Below are 15,007 nucleotides of genomic sequence, written 5' to 3'. Positions count from 1 at the left end.
GTTTTGGATTGTGATTTTCAGCAGGGGAGTGGGAACCTGTGGCCCCCTGGGTGTTGCTGGATGGGCTACACTGCCCCTCATCCTTGACCATTGGCCGTCCTGACTAGGCTTGATTGGAGCTGTTGTTCAAAGTATCTGGAGGATACCAGGTTCTAGATATTTGCCCTAAGGACTTGAACATTTCTTAGCTTCTATTTTAATAAATTCAGCTGAGCTGTAAGTGCGGAGGAAAAATTAGACTGGGTGAAGATAATTAGAAGTAGATTTTGTCTGCTGTTCCAGCAAAGCCAGGGTGTGGACAGTATATAGAACTGTGTTTATCAGTTCTTGGGTCCTCACATGCTGGACTACATCAGGGTTTCCCAAACTTGGGTCTCCAACTATTTTGGGACTAAAAGTCCCATCATCCCTGACCACTGGTCCTGCTAGCTAGGGATGATGGGAGTCGTAGTCCATAAACGGCTGGAGACCCAAGTCTGGGAAATTCTGGACTACATCTTCCATCACCCCTATAACTGGCTAAACTGACTGGGGAGGATGGGAGTTTTAGTCCAGTAACACCTGGAAAGTCAAGGCTGAAAAGCAGTGACAGAAACCAGCAGAAGAAGACGAGCTCAGTGTTCCTACCAGTTTCATCAAGGTGGAGATCAAATGGCATTTCCATTCAAATGGTCCTTTCCATTCTTACTAATAGCGGTTTCACTCTTAATCACAAAGATTTGGAAAAGATTGTGATCATGGAAACAAACGTGTTCAAAGACATTCTGGGGGGTGGAGTACATAAAGCCACGATCGAAACACTTGCTTAATTCTAGAGTGCAGCTGGATTTGACCCACCAGAGCTGAATTCTGTCACTTCACCCACTTTCGTTGCTTAAATTTCTTTGCAGTGCATGAGATAGACTGTTGCTGTAGTTGTATGAGGGTCTCTCTCAACTCCTGCTAGCACCTTTAAAGCCAGCTGACCTTTCTCTGTAGAGTTGCTCCAATAATTATGCTGGGACCTGCCACTCAGGCTTCTCATATTGTAAATTACATACCAATGGAATCTTATTTCTTACATGTATGTAGGCTGGTTGAATGTATACTGTATAATGCAGTCTTCCTCAAACTCGGCCCTCCAGATGTTTTGGACTACAATTCCCATCTTCCCCGACCACTGGTCCTGTTAGCTAGGGATCATGGGAGTTGTAGGCCAAAACATCTGGAGGGCCGCAGTTTGGGGATGCCTGGCCCCAAGCCTCTGCATGCCCCAAGCCTCTTTTGGTGGATATCGTATACAGCTGGCAAAAAGCCTTCACAACTGAGAGAACATGCATGAAGTACATGCGCCAGTTATTGCTCACCTTCCAACCTGTATTTATGCGCAATCCGGACCCTTGCTTTCAGACCTGTCTTGTTTCCCTTTTTCCTTAGTGTGAAGTAACACCAGGCATGCAAATATTTGATTTGTAGGTATGCAAACAGAGTTGGGATAGGGGGGTAGGGATCAAGGCAATTGCTGCCGGCTTCAAAAGACCCTAGCACCTTCCTAAAACACAGGAGAAAGTGGCGATTGTCCCCTCACGTCATTCCTAAGAGGAAGAGGCATTTGTGTAGGTGGGAGTGAAATGTTGCAGGTTCCATTCCCCGCCTGCTTTCCAGCAACGGTACTTTTCCCACCCGCATGCTGACAAATTGGCTTAGGAGGAAAACTGGACAGACAGATTCACGGAGATATGAGACATACTTGTAAAAGATACCAGTAGCGTGTTGTGGTTTTTTTTTTTATCAGTCGCTATTCAGTAAACAAGTTAACACATATCATATCCTATGGACCTAGGATGTGCAGAGAATATAAAATCCAAGCAGGATCTGTAACAAAAAGCTGCAGTGCAAAGTCCTCGCATTCAGGGTTCCAGCTAGTTGTGACCTTTTATCAGGCTACTCCATTTCGTTGCCTCTGTCTGCTGGTGTGGCACTAAATGGCTACACACCTCATGGGACAACTTTCTTTATAGTATTCTCTGCCCCCCCCCTCCAACCATCATGCTTCCCTCCCCCTAAAGTACCATTTCCTTTTATAATGTTAGGGCTATATTAAGGTTTCCTTTGAAGCTCTAAGGGGGCAGTCCTAAAGCTGCACTACAGCTCAACTAGAATAAGTTAGATGAAACAAAAAAAGAAAAAATGGGGTGGGAGGGTGGGGCAGGGAGGCCTTAGCATGAGCTAAAGCAGGCACCCCCCCCAAAAAAAAAATTCGGCCCTCCAAATGTTTTGGGACTACAACTCCCATCATCCCTAGCTAACAGAACTAGTGGTCAGGGATGATGGGAATTGTAGTCCCCAAAACATCTGGAGGGCCAAGTTTGGGGATGGCTGAGCTAAAGGAAGTTCTCTAGAACTGCTGTTGCAAAAGGTTTCCCCGTACGCCCTTGTGGTTGGCACAGAAACAAGAAAGGCAGGATGACCACGCTGGCTCTGACCAATGGTTATTATAGTTTCACGTTTTGTCTTCCACCACTAACCAGTCAGATGCCACAGGGCAGTTCACAAGCAAGGAACGACGGCAAGATCTATTCCTCCTATCTATCCCCGACACCTCATCGTTGGTGCAATCCACGTATTTCTGGGACGAAAAGTGAATCAGAGAAATGTCATTTTTGAAGGCACTGGGAATGGGAAATTGCAGTGCTAGTACACAAAAACGAATAGCTTATTCAAATTAGCCTTCATACCTGATATCTGGAAAGTGGCCAATGTAACATTGATTTTTTTCAGATGGGGATCCTGAAAGGGAGAGAGTCAGGTACAACAAGCCCACAATTTACGTGGGGGTTACGTTCTGGAGATCAAGCCTAAAGTCAAAATCGTGCATATTGAAAACTCATTTGGTGCAATCTGGTGGGGGGGGGGAGGTGGTACTGCAAAAATCTTTTTTCCCTTTCTACTTTTTTTTTTTTGCCAGGTGCGTAAAGTTGAATGTGCGCAAGTTAAATGTGCGTAAGTTGCGGGCTTTCTATAAAAAATTGTTTTTAAATGAAGACTAGAATTGGTGCAAATGAACATGTGATGTTGGCGAACAATAAATGTAACTGCATAGGGAGCTTGTGCCTGAACACTCTCAGATAATGATGGCAAATGGTTCTCAAACATGTAAGGTAAAGGTAAAGGGACCCCTGACCATTAGGTCCAGTCGTGACCGACTCTGGGGTTGCACGCTCATCTCGCATTATTGGCCGAGGGAGCCGGCGTATAGCTTCCAGGTCATGTGGCCAGCATGACAAAGTCGCTTCTGGCAAACCAGAGCAGCACATGGAAACGCCATTTACCTTCCTGCTATAGCGGTTCCTATTTATCTACTTGCATTTTGATGTGCTTTCGAACTGCTAGGTTGGCAGGAGCTGGGACCAAGCAACGGGAGCTCACCCCGTCACAGGGATTCGAACCGCCGACCTTCTGATCAGCAAGCCCTAGGCTCAGTGGTTTAGCCCACAGCGCCTGATGCATTTGCCTGAATGTGTGTGTCTTTAAAAAAACAACAAACGAAGCATTTTTGGGGTGTTTCACCATATTTCTTCTCACCAGCTCTATGGCCGCCTTTGATCATTCATTTCCATGCCAGAGTCACTGTATCTGTATTGACTTCTACCTATTTTGGTATTGACCCCCAGCTCCTTGGGAAATAGCTGTGTTTCCTGCATCCTCCTATCCCTCTTTGCCCTGCTGCTCCCTCGCCCTCTTCATACGTGAAAGCAATCAGAAATCCCAGTTCCCATTACAGATCCCAAATCCATCCAGGGCAACACTATGCAGAGAGCATGTCTGGCCCCATTATTTCTATCTGAATCTACTCTCCGTGCCAAGAGCTCTACGTCTGACAACCCCATGCCCTTCACCTTTTCAGAGTGATCTGAAAACAGTTGAGGTGATTTTTGTGGTGTTACCCCACAATCCGGATTTTCCTTTCCTTACACCCAGAAAAAAATAATTGGCCACAGTGTTGCTTGAGGTATAACCAAGGTCAGGACCCAGAAGCCTGGCTTCTCACCATCACTGCAGAAGTGTACACTCAACCATATCCCCATAAACTGGTGCCACAATGGCGGTTTTGTGCCTCTGGCTTTCAACCTGGGGGTTTTGCCCTTCAAAGATGGATTGTTAAGCCTCAGGGGCAGGAGGGGGTCACATACGCCTTAGGGCTTGTCATTGTGTAGGTGAGTCAGTCAAGGAATTTCCTATTCCCTCCAGTCCCAAATTGATATTCTGCTGTTTTCTTCATCTGGAATTCTCCCAATTCAGGCTACTACTATCTACCCAGGTGGCACTGTGGTTAAACCACTGAGCCTAGGGCTTGCTGATCAGAAGGTCGGCGATTCGAATCCCTGTGACGGGGTGAGCTCCCGTTGCTCGGTCCCAGCTCCTGCCAACCTAGCAGTTCGAAAGCACGTCAAAATGCAAGTAGATAAATAGGAACTGCTACAGCGGGAAGGTAAACGGTGTTTCCATGTGCTGCTCTGGTTTGCCAGAAGCGGCTTTGACATGCTGGCCACATGACCTGGAAGCTATAAGCCAGCTCCCTCGGCCAATAATGTGAGATGAGCGCGCAACCCCAGAGTCGGTCACGACTGGACCTAATGGTCAGGGGTCCCTTTACCTTTACTATCTATTACCTTTGGTAAACATTTCATTTAATGAGCTTCAGCCAGGAATCTGGTGCTATCTTTTTGGGGTACGTACTAATTCAGATTATCTGTCCTGTTAACCTTCCCTCTGTCATCACTATAGGCTTGTTCTCTCCTTTCCATGACACATAGCTCACATTCCCTCCTTGTGCGTATGTGATGGTCATCTATTAAAATGCCTTTCAGGATTAGACCAATTTAGCATGTACATCGGCTAGCCCTCGATTGCATATTATGCTGTGTTCTTTGTGATGGGCCAAACTCTTTCCGTCACTAACAGGGCACCTATGTATTATTTGTAACACAAGGTATCAGTAGGCAAGGAAATATCTATAGGGCAGTGGCTTCCCATCAAACCATTTAAAGTTTTTTCTTCCCCTTATCAAAAGATATAATAAAATATTCCTGTCTTTCAAATCTGTGTACAGTATTACAATTGTTCAGATTTGTTTTATTGGTTTCTTAATTGTTTTTGTATTCTTTAGGTTATGCCAACTGCACAGGGAAATTTCTAATGCAGATAGGAATATAATAATACTGGTAAATATCACTCTAGTAAAGGTAAAGGGGCCCCTGACCATCAGGTCCAGTCGTGTCCGACTCTGGGGTTGCAGCGCTCATCTCACTCTATAGGCCGAGGGAGCCGGCGTTTGTCCGCAGACAGCTTCTGGGTCATGTCGCCAGCATGACAAAGCCGCTTCTGGCGAACCAGAGCAGTGCACGGAAACGCCGTTTACCTTCCCACCGGAGCGGTCCCTATTTATCTACTTGCACTTTGACGTGCTTTCAAACTGCTAGGTGGGCAGGAGCTGGGACCGAGCAACGGGAGCTCACCCTGTTGCAGGGATTCGAACCGCCGACCTTCTGATCAGCAAGCCCTAGACTCTGTGGTTTAACCCACAGCGCCACCTGGGTCCCTTAAATATCTACAGTAATATAAATTCCTATGCACCAGTATGTTACATGGATCACAATCCCCCCATGGGTTCTCAAGGATGTGTGGGAAGAGAGCTTTTCACGTTATGCAGAGAAAATACAAGGCAAGAGATAGGCATTCCATCTCCCTCATAACCCCCTGTGCTTGTAGCAGCATGATAGACTAGATGTCACACCCTGAGACATTTTGCTGTCCCACAACCATCACTAGTAGGGTCAATACTAACATCTCTTGCTGCCCTTCTTGCCTTCCCTATCATTCCCCCACCCCCAGCTCAAGTACAGCCTCAAACTGTTAGCTTTACTCTGTTGCAAGCAGGGCAAGTCTTGACAGCTCAATATCTGCATAAGAACGTAAGAAAAAGCCCTACTGCATCAACCCAAAAGTCAGTCATAGGACGACCAGGTGTCTTATGAGAGGCCTGCAAGCAGGACATGAGCCCAATAGCCCTCTCCCGCTTTTGCTCCCAATCAATAGTACATACTTCTGAATCTAGAGGCTCCATATCCAGCCGTCGAGACTAGTAGCCACTTCTAGATTCAACCTCCATGAGGCTGAAGGAGCTGGGTGTGTTTAGCCTGGAAAAGAGGAGTCTGAGAGGAGATAGGATAGCCATCTTCAAATATCTCCAGGGCTGTCACATGGAAGAGGGAACAAGCTTGTTTTTCTCCTCCTCTGGAGGGTAGGATTCGGAACCAATGGCTTCGAGTTACAAGAAAGGAGATTCTGACTGAACATCAGGAAGAACTTTCCGACAGTAAGAGCTGTTCGACAGTGGAATGGCTTCCTTTGGGAGGTTGTGGGCCCCACTTCCTTGGAGGTTTTTAAGCAGAGGTTGGATGGCCACCTGTCATGGATGCTTTAGCTGAGATTCTTGCATGTCGGGTGGCCGTACTAGAATCCCCTTGGAGTCCCTTCCAACTCTACAAATATGTAAACTCTTTTAACGGCTTCTAAGACTGTGGCCACCACCACATCATGTGGCAGTGAATTCCATAGATTGTGTTGTGCGATTAAGGGCTATGGGCCCTCAGTTTTGCTGGGAAGCCCTAGCATTATGGGAAAGAGAGAGAGAATCAGACAGACAACACACACACACACACACACACACAGAGAGAGAGAGAGAGAGAGAGAGAGAGAGAGAGAGAGAGAGAGAGAGAGAGAGAGATGTTCTGGTAGGGAGGTGCAAGACTTGGAAAGAATTGCTGGTTTGTTTGTTTTTTTAAATGTTGTTTATCAAAATATATTGCAATTTCCAGTGGCTGGTTTAGCAAAACATTTATTGCATAGACGAGTGGTGGGCAGGCATGTGCTTTGTAGCTCTTTGTAGCTGATCCTCCTGACCGTTTGGAAGCCTGTACATCTCTCCTCTGCTGAGTTAGTTCCCATTACTCAGCTTCAGGGTTGTGACTTGCTTACCTAGACTTAAGGACTTCATTGTTTCCTAACCCTTTCAAAGCTGCTTGTTGGAAAAGTAAATGACAGAGACTGCAGACTTTTTAAATAAATACCACCCCTCCATCAAAAGTTGGTTTGGACAGAACAAATTACAACAAACTCCTCATTATTTGTCACTCTTGTAAATCTCCCCAATTCTGTATTTGTTCCCTCCTCCTTTCCCCCCGAATAATTTTGTACTGACCCCTGCTCCTCTTGACCTGCAGTCCAGCTGTAATTATGGTCAACAAATCATGCCTACTAGTGGCTCAGGGTAAAGACCGCCAATCACAAAATACCTCCAGTTAATTGGTAGGATTTGGATGAACATAACTGTGTTTAATTGTTTGGTGTTTTTAATTTTAATTCTGCTTTTCTACACAAGTGTGCAAAGCCGCTTGCAAAAAGATAAATACATCACAGCCATCGCACAGGATTAAAACAATTAAAGTGTGTCAATAAAACACACACACACACACATTAAAAACAGCTGAATTTTAACAGTGATAGAAGCTTAAAACACAAGAGCAGCAATTAAAGGCTATCAAACTCTCTACGCTGACCTGAACAACAACATTCAGTAAATTTCTAAAACTACACAAGGAGAGAATGTGACAGATCTGTAATGGTAGCGAGTTCTACAATCCTGGTGCCACCACACTAAAGGCCCAGTCTCGTGTATCCATCTGCCAAAATTCTCCATGGGTAGCGCTACCATTAGGTAGAATGAGGTGGCTGCCTCGGGTGGCAAGTTGTGGGGAAATGGAGCAGTGAAAAGTTGTGGGGGGGGGGAGGGTTAAGGTGCTACACAATCTGCTCTGTCCTCTCACCCCTAAGCTAGCCTACTGCCCTCAAGTATGGTGAAGACAGCCAATACTGAAGTATGACACAACTGCTAATCCAGTTGGCATCCCTCTGTGAAAGGGCGTCTTGACCTTCACTTCAGGCAGCAAATTGTCTTGGACCAGTCCTGAATTTAACTATGGATGGTTGAATTTAACTATGGTAGTTGGTGCATAAACTTGGATTAGTGTGATGTTAAAAGGTCTGCCTTGGATTCGTATCGAGATCATTCTGTCATTTTTGAGATTGCATCCCATTACAGCTTTTGCCACTCTTTTGTTGACTATGAGGGCCACTCCATTTCTACTACAGGATTCTTGCCCACAGTAGTAGATATGATAGTCACCCGAACTGAATTCGCCCATTCCCTTCCATTTTAGTTCACTGATGCCCAGGATGTCGATATTTATTCTTGTCATCTCATTTTTGACCACATCCAGCTTACCTCCATTCATGGTTCTTACATTCCAGGTTCCTATGCAATATTTTTCTTTACAGCATCGGACGTTCATTTCGCTTCCAGGCATATCCGCAACTGAGCGTCCTTTCGGCTTTGGCCCAGCCGCTTCATCAGCTCTGAATCTACTTGTACTTGTCCTCCGCTCTTCCTCAGTAGCATGTTGGACGCCTTCCGACCTGAGGGGCTCATCTTCCAGCGTCATAACTTTTATATGCCTGTTGTCTTTGTCCATGGAGTTTTCTTGGCAGGGATACTGGAGTGGCTTGCCAGTTCCTTCTCCAGGTGGATCACGTTTAGTCAAAACTCTCCACTATGACCTGTCCATCTTGGGTGGCCCTGCATGGCATAGCTCATAGCTTCTCTGAGTTATTCAAGCCCCTTCGCCACGACAAGGCATTGATCCATGAAGGGGCTGAATAGCACTGAAGAGAGAATAGAATTCTGTGGAACCAAGTATGAGTGCCAGGAGGCCAACAAGCACTAACCTAGTGCTACTCTGTGAACATGGCCCTGAAGGTAAGAACAGAGGTGCTGTAATACAGTGCCACAAATACCCATCCCACTGTGCCAGTCCAAGAGACTATCATGGTCAAAAGCCACTGAATGATCAAGCAGAAGAAATAGGGTGTCTCTCTCATGCTCCACCAGGGCAACCAAGGTTGATTCAGTTCCAACACTGGGTCTGAACCCAGATTGGAGTATATCCAAAAGTACGTCCAGGAATACCTGCAGTTGCTCCACAACTGCCTTCTTCTTCATCGCCTTGCCAAGAAATGGGAGCTGGTGATGATGGGTCCATAGTTGTTATAGTCCATTGGGTCCAGCACCTCTTTAAGGTCAGCAGGAAACATATCAACATGCACAGTTGCATTTAGCGCAGCCGTGACCCATTCTGTTGCTGGGGTCAGGACCCTGACATCCAAAGAGAACATGTGCAAGCTATCTTGTGCCAGTTTGGGGAGCGGAAAGACTCCCACGGACTTGCGGGGCTGAAAGGCTGTACAAAAGCTTTTTTTATTTCTTTAAATCTCTGAGTATCAGGCTAGTATAACCTGGCTGATTTTTTAAAAAGAAAAACCCATTAAAAGCAGCTGAGTTATAGCCTTACAAAAAATAAAGTAAAATGGACACGTATTAAACCAGAGGAATATAAAGCATGTCGTTGGGCTTCGAGGATAGTCTATTAAGTCTCCGATACTAAAACGTCAGCAGTATTGATGTAAATGGCAACCACCCAGAGCAGAATTAAGTAACTTCATTGATGGCCTATTAAGCAGTGGTGTTGTAGTCAGAGAGAAAATGGTATTTCTAAATATCATTAAGACTTTATGGGCACTCTTACAAGTATGTATTTGTGCAGAGCTTTTTGATCTGAAAACACCTGGAAACTAGCATAGGTACTTTCCAACTCGTTACTTAAGATTGTATTGGCTTGAAGAAAGGCAACCCTCTTGGTTAAACTTACATATTGTGTGTGTCAATGGATCCTATAAAGTGCACATTATATGCAGGGGGAACTATTTCTGTCCTTTGAACCATCCTTAATGCTTTATGCATTTGGTGTATATGCAAGACGTTCTGCTCATACATCTCAAAGGAAACCCATTTAGTCAAATGTAGGGATGGGGAACTTGTGGCCCTCCAGATGTTTGTTGGACTACAACTCTCATCACCTCTGATCTCTGGCCATGCTGACTGGGGCTCAATGGGATTTGGAGTTCAGTTCAGTAGGTCCCCCATTCTCTATGTAATGGGATATAGGGCCAACCATTTAACTAAGCAACTTCCAAGCCAGGTGATGAAAAGGATGTGTGGTCCTAATTGCATATGCTTTTGCTGCTCATAAGCAAATGAGTCCCCAATTTTGAGTAAAGGTTGAAGATCCCAATGGCAGCATGGAAGGATAAACAAAGAATCCAGTTAGGCACAAACAGGAGGGTGAGCAATAGTGGCTTGTCAGGGCCAAAGAGCATTAAAATAAAGCGACCCAGACCATTGGGCAATTATTGTCTACACGGATTGGCAGTAACTCACTCTCCAGGGTTTCAGACAGGAATATTTTCCCAGTCCTACTTGGAGATGCAACTAAATATGGGAACTTCTGCTTGCAAAGTAGATGAACTGCCACTGACTTATGACTCTTCCACATAAAGTATGGCATATTAGATTCCTTTATATAAAATAAACATGTGGCCATGGCCAGAAGTGAGTTGGAAGTGAATCATGAAGAACATGAGGCTTAACAATTTCAGGGGACATAGCCACAGGATGTAACCTGAAGCTCCAAAATTGCAGGATGAGAATTGTTGACAAGGGATAAACCTTTAACAGCTCTCTTTTGATGATGTAAGTTTAGGGTCAAGGTGGAGATTCTAATCCGTGTTGCCTATTTCTTTATGCAAGCTTTCCTTCTACACAGCTATTAGAGGTGCAAGCGCTTTCCCCTCTGTTTCACCTGGTTACTGGATGGTGGTTCTATGAAACTAAGACATTCTGCATATTCAAAATGGGTTACTTTGGAATCTCAGGACATGCTCCTTAAGGAATGTTTGTATGCTCCTCTCTTGTGCTGTTACAGTTCCTTCAGTTTACAACGGTTACAGGCTCCTACAGATGAAATTATAATCTTCTTTTGCCCAGAGAAATTATGAATGAATCGCATCCAGGTAAATTTGTATAGGACTGCAGCTTCCAATCTCAAGCTGCAATACTTTGGGAAAGCTATATAATGCTACTTGTGCAAGTGATGCAAGCCATTGTTCCTTTATTTCAGATTACATTTGATCATGTGTTAAGCAGTGTGTTTTGTCACTATTTTTTTTATAGAAAAAGAGGTTCCAGAACTCACCATGAATACATGCCTTGTTCTCTTTTAATGGCAATGGCGCCCACTGGAGAGGAGTTCTGGCTGAAAAAAGCCCAGGGTCTACATATTGGGCACATTAGTTCTATGCACCAAATGACTAATGTGTATTAGAGACATGAAACTGTGCTCCTGCTTAAAATGAGAACCTCCGGAGTCACTTTCATTTCCTGCTTTCCCCCCTTTTAAAAAAGAAAGAAGACTGAGCAGTTTGTAAACTACAGAAGGGGGAAACCAGTCCATTTTTGTCTTGTACCTTTTTGGTTATTGTTGAAAGTAGACTCTTAAACTGCATAGACTGAGTGTCACACTGTGACTATTAAATGGGAAGAAAGGAAGGGACATATGCACACTGGCCTAAATGTAGTTCCCGTCCCTTACCAAAACAAATACACCTGATGCACATATTCTTGTAAACAGCCCCAAACCTCCCGAGGTTGTAAAATTGACTAATTTTGCCAGGTCCTTCAGACGCCAGGGACGATCCATTCACTGGCAATTGCCGGTTAACACTTGGTAAGATGCGAGTCTGTGTTACTCTGAGAAAGACCGAGGAGATTCTGAGTCCCTCGGAGACTTAGGCTCCCTGCTTCCCCGGATTCCTAACCAGGTGCAGATGCTTGCTCATTACCTGGCAAGACCATATAGATGACCATCTTACCACGTGGTTATCCGAACCCCACAGCGCTAAAGTTACCGCTTGGCTAAACGGCCGTCTGAATTCACCCCGGGGCGGGGCGCGGGCACGGAAACGAATCATTCAAACAAGAATCGCTTTCCGGCTCATTAAGGGAAAGCGCATTTCGGGGACAGTGGGGGTTTAGGAGGATCGCCTTGAGTGCAATAGCTTTCCCTGTTGGAGCCGCGAACCAGTCTTTTTTTTTCATGAAGGGGAAAAGGAAAAGAGTCGTTTAGTAAGGAGAACAGGCGCTGTTTAAACGGGTGGCCGCATCTGTTGGAAACGTTAAATCTAACTTCCTTTCCCCACTTTTTTCCCCTAGGAAGAGGGCGGATCGCCTTTCGCTCGCTGTCCTTGGCCTCCTTCCTCCTCCTCCTTTCTCGCTCGCTCCCAGGCCGTGGGCTCTCTCGCTCGCTGTCCTCGGCTATACCGCCCACCTCATTAATAGGCGTCTCACCTGGCCAGCTCCCCCCTGCTACGCTCCCTTGACCCTGGAGGCTTTGACTGTGCCCAGCAGAGCGGAGCAGGGCGGGGTGGGCTGCCTGCAAAGGGGGGGGGCGCGGAGAATGAGAGAGAAAGATGCTCGCTCGGGAGATTCGCTGACACAAGCGAGGGGTTTCTAGAGCCCTAGAAAGGCAGTCGATGAACCCTGGGGCGGAAGGTGCCGCGCTTGCCCTCAGAAAGAAAGAGAGAGAGAGAAAGAAAGAAAGAAACGCACCTCCCCCGCTCGCTCGCTCGCCTTTTATCAGACGGCCAAAAACAACACCGCGGAAAAAAGGCAACAAAACCGCACGTGGCTCCTGGTTGGAGCCGGGCTCGGGACCTGCCAAAAAACAACCCCCCCAGCTACACCCCCCCCCAGGCGCAGCCCCGGTTAGCAGCGCCTGCTTGGAGATGCGATTGTAACTTGTGAAAGGGAAAGAGGCAGCAGCGCTCCAGCATGCAAAGCAAGGAGCTGCAGTGCATTAACGGAAAAGGGCAGCGGAGGGTTATTGAGTGGGTGACAGCTGCGACGCCAGAGCCGGGGAGAAAGGCAGAAAGAAAACTGCTCGCTTGGCAGAAAACGAATCTCTCTCTCTCTCTTTTGCAGCGGAGGCGCGCGGGTCTTGCTGCGCCGGAGTGGGGAGGGGGGCACTTAAGGACTGTCAGAGCGCCCGCGACCCGGAGAGAGAAAGGAGGGATCTAGAAACCGTCACATCGATCGGGGATTTAGATGGTCCGGGGGCACTTAGAAACTGTCAAACGTCCCAGAAATGAGAATGAAAGGGATGTGTGTGGAGAGAGGGAGAGGGAGGGAGAGGGAGAGAGAGAGAGAAACTCTCCCCGGATGAAAAGGGGAGCTTAACCTGTCCAAAGTGGGCAACTAAGGAAGTGCCAGGCGCGGATCGGAACCACGGGCGAGCAGGAGGAGGAAAAGGAAGGAGAGAGGGTCGGCAGTAATGCCGCTCCTCTTAAGTCCCCGCGTTGCTTAAATGGCCATCTCTGAACCCGACGCGGCTCAGCAGCCCTTGCTCGACTCCCAAAGGCGCCCGAGCCGCCCCCTCCCCACTGGCCGCTCCCAGCAGCCCCTCCCCTGCCAGATGCATTATTAAAACCACCTCGCAATCTGCCTCGCGGGGAAGGTAACCAGAAGGGGGAAGGTGGCTGTGCAAAGGGGACTTTGTGTCTTTAAGGGGCTGTCAGATCCCTCTTCCCCACGCCCCACGCCCCCCGGGGCGCCCCCTCCCCTCCGGCTTTCAAAGAGAGCTGCCAGCGCTTAAAAGGTTTGACACACAGAGGCGAGCGAGGCTGGACTGCTTCGCGGTTACACGAGACGAGCGCGCAGAACTCTCCTCGCTCGCTTTTCCCCCTTTGGTGACAGCCCTTTTGCCAGGAGATCTTTTGTTGCCTCCGCAGCCAATCAAGGCTTTTTACGACACAGTTCAGTTGGGATATAAAAGGAGAGTCCTTTTTTCCCCCCTCTCCCCCCCACGCCGGCCTTTCCTTTCCCCCAACCAGCAAGTCACCCACCATCTCCAACCCAAAGAACTTCTAGCCATCAGAAGAGCAGCAGCAGCAGCAGCAGCACCAACAACCCCCAGCAGCTGCAGCTCGCCATCCATCCCCATCCCCCCTCCACGGCCAAAGCAGGGCGATTTTTTTTTGTTTGCAAGAGAAAGGACCGGGGTTTGGTGCGGGCGGGGGGCGGGAGGGTGCACAGCGCAGCTCGCCCACCATGCGGGTGCCCAAGTCTCGTGTGCTCTTCTGCTGCCTGGTGCTGTCCTTGGAGTTCTGCACGGGGGAGCCGGAGAAAGCGCCCACGGAGGGAGTCCCCCTGGTGACAGAGGCAGAGGACCAGGGCTGCCCGGTGTGTCTGTGGCGGAAGCACAGCAAGGAGATGAGGCTGGAGAGCATCAAGTCGCAGATCCTCAGCAAGCTGAGGCTCAAAGAGGCGCCCAACATCACCCGAGAGGTGGTCAACCAGTTGTTGCCCAAAGCGCCTCCGTTGCAGCAGATCTTGGACTTGCACGACTTCCAGGGGGACTCCTTCCAGCACGACGACTATCTGGAGGAAGACGAGTACCATGCCACCACCGAGACTGTCATCAGCATGGCACAAGAAAGTAAGTTCTTTGTTAACGAGGCACGGCCGGGCTAAGGGGTGTGGGGGGTCTTTGGGACTTGGGAAACGCAACTTTAGCGGTCTCTGGGTTTTGGGTGGGGGTGGGTGGGTGGGGTGGGGGCGCCGAGCGAAGGAAGAAAGCAGGGTTCTCGCCCGGCCACCCCACATCGCCTCTGCTAGTCCCGGAGCTTATTGTTTATTTCAGCGAGGAATAAATCACTCTGAGAGAACAGGCAGCGCGCTGCCATCCTCAGGGACCCCGAGCCCAGATTGGTTGCTCTTCTGTATGTGGAGGGGGATGCGCGCTGACCAGGTGTTCAGGAGGCATCCTCAGCCTGCTCCTCCTCCTCCTCCTCCTCCACAGCGCTGGCAATATTTCTCACTCTCTCCATGAGCTGCTTTATTCCATGCTGAACAAGTCGAGAGCAATGGCCGGGCGGGGACTGACCCGAATGGTTGGTTGTTCGTGTGTTGGTGCACATTAAAAGGTATCATCTCCCTGCCCTCAAAGATACCCTTTCC

General features: G+C 47.8%; 1 protein-coding gene across 1 annotated transcript in view; it reads left to right on the top strand.

Annotated features, from left to right (window-relative positions):
- Positions 1-13,356: 13,356 nt before the first annotated feature.
- The window catches only part of GDF11 (growth differentiation factor 11), a 30,922-nt gene continuing 29,271 nt past the window's right edge, over positions 13,357-15,007 (top strand). Inside the window, exon 1 of the mRNA XM_035103919.3 lies at positions 13,357-14,486. Coding sequence (XP_034959810.1) covers positions 14,099-14,486 — 388 coding nt within the window. The 5' untranslated portion in view covers positions 13,357-14,098. The remainder of the gene's footprint in view (positions 14,487-15,007) is intronic.

The sequence above is a fragment of the Zootoca vivipara genome, chromosome 2 (assembly GCF_965207765.1).
Source record: "Zootoca vivipara chromosome 2, rZooViv2.hap1.1, whole genome shotgun sequence".
In the NCBI taxonomy this organism is placed as follows: domain Eukaryota; kingdom Metazoa; phylum Chordata; class Lepidosauria; order Squamata; family Lacertidae; genus Zootoca; species Zootoca vivipara.
The sequence above is the reverse complement of the archived record's forward strand: the minus strand, read 5'-3'. Positions and strand labels throughout refer to the sequence as shown.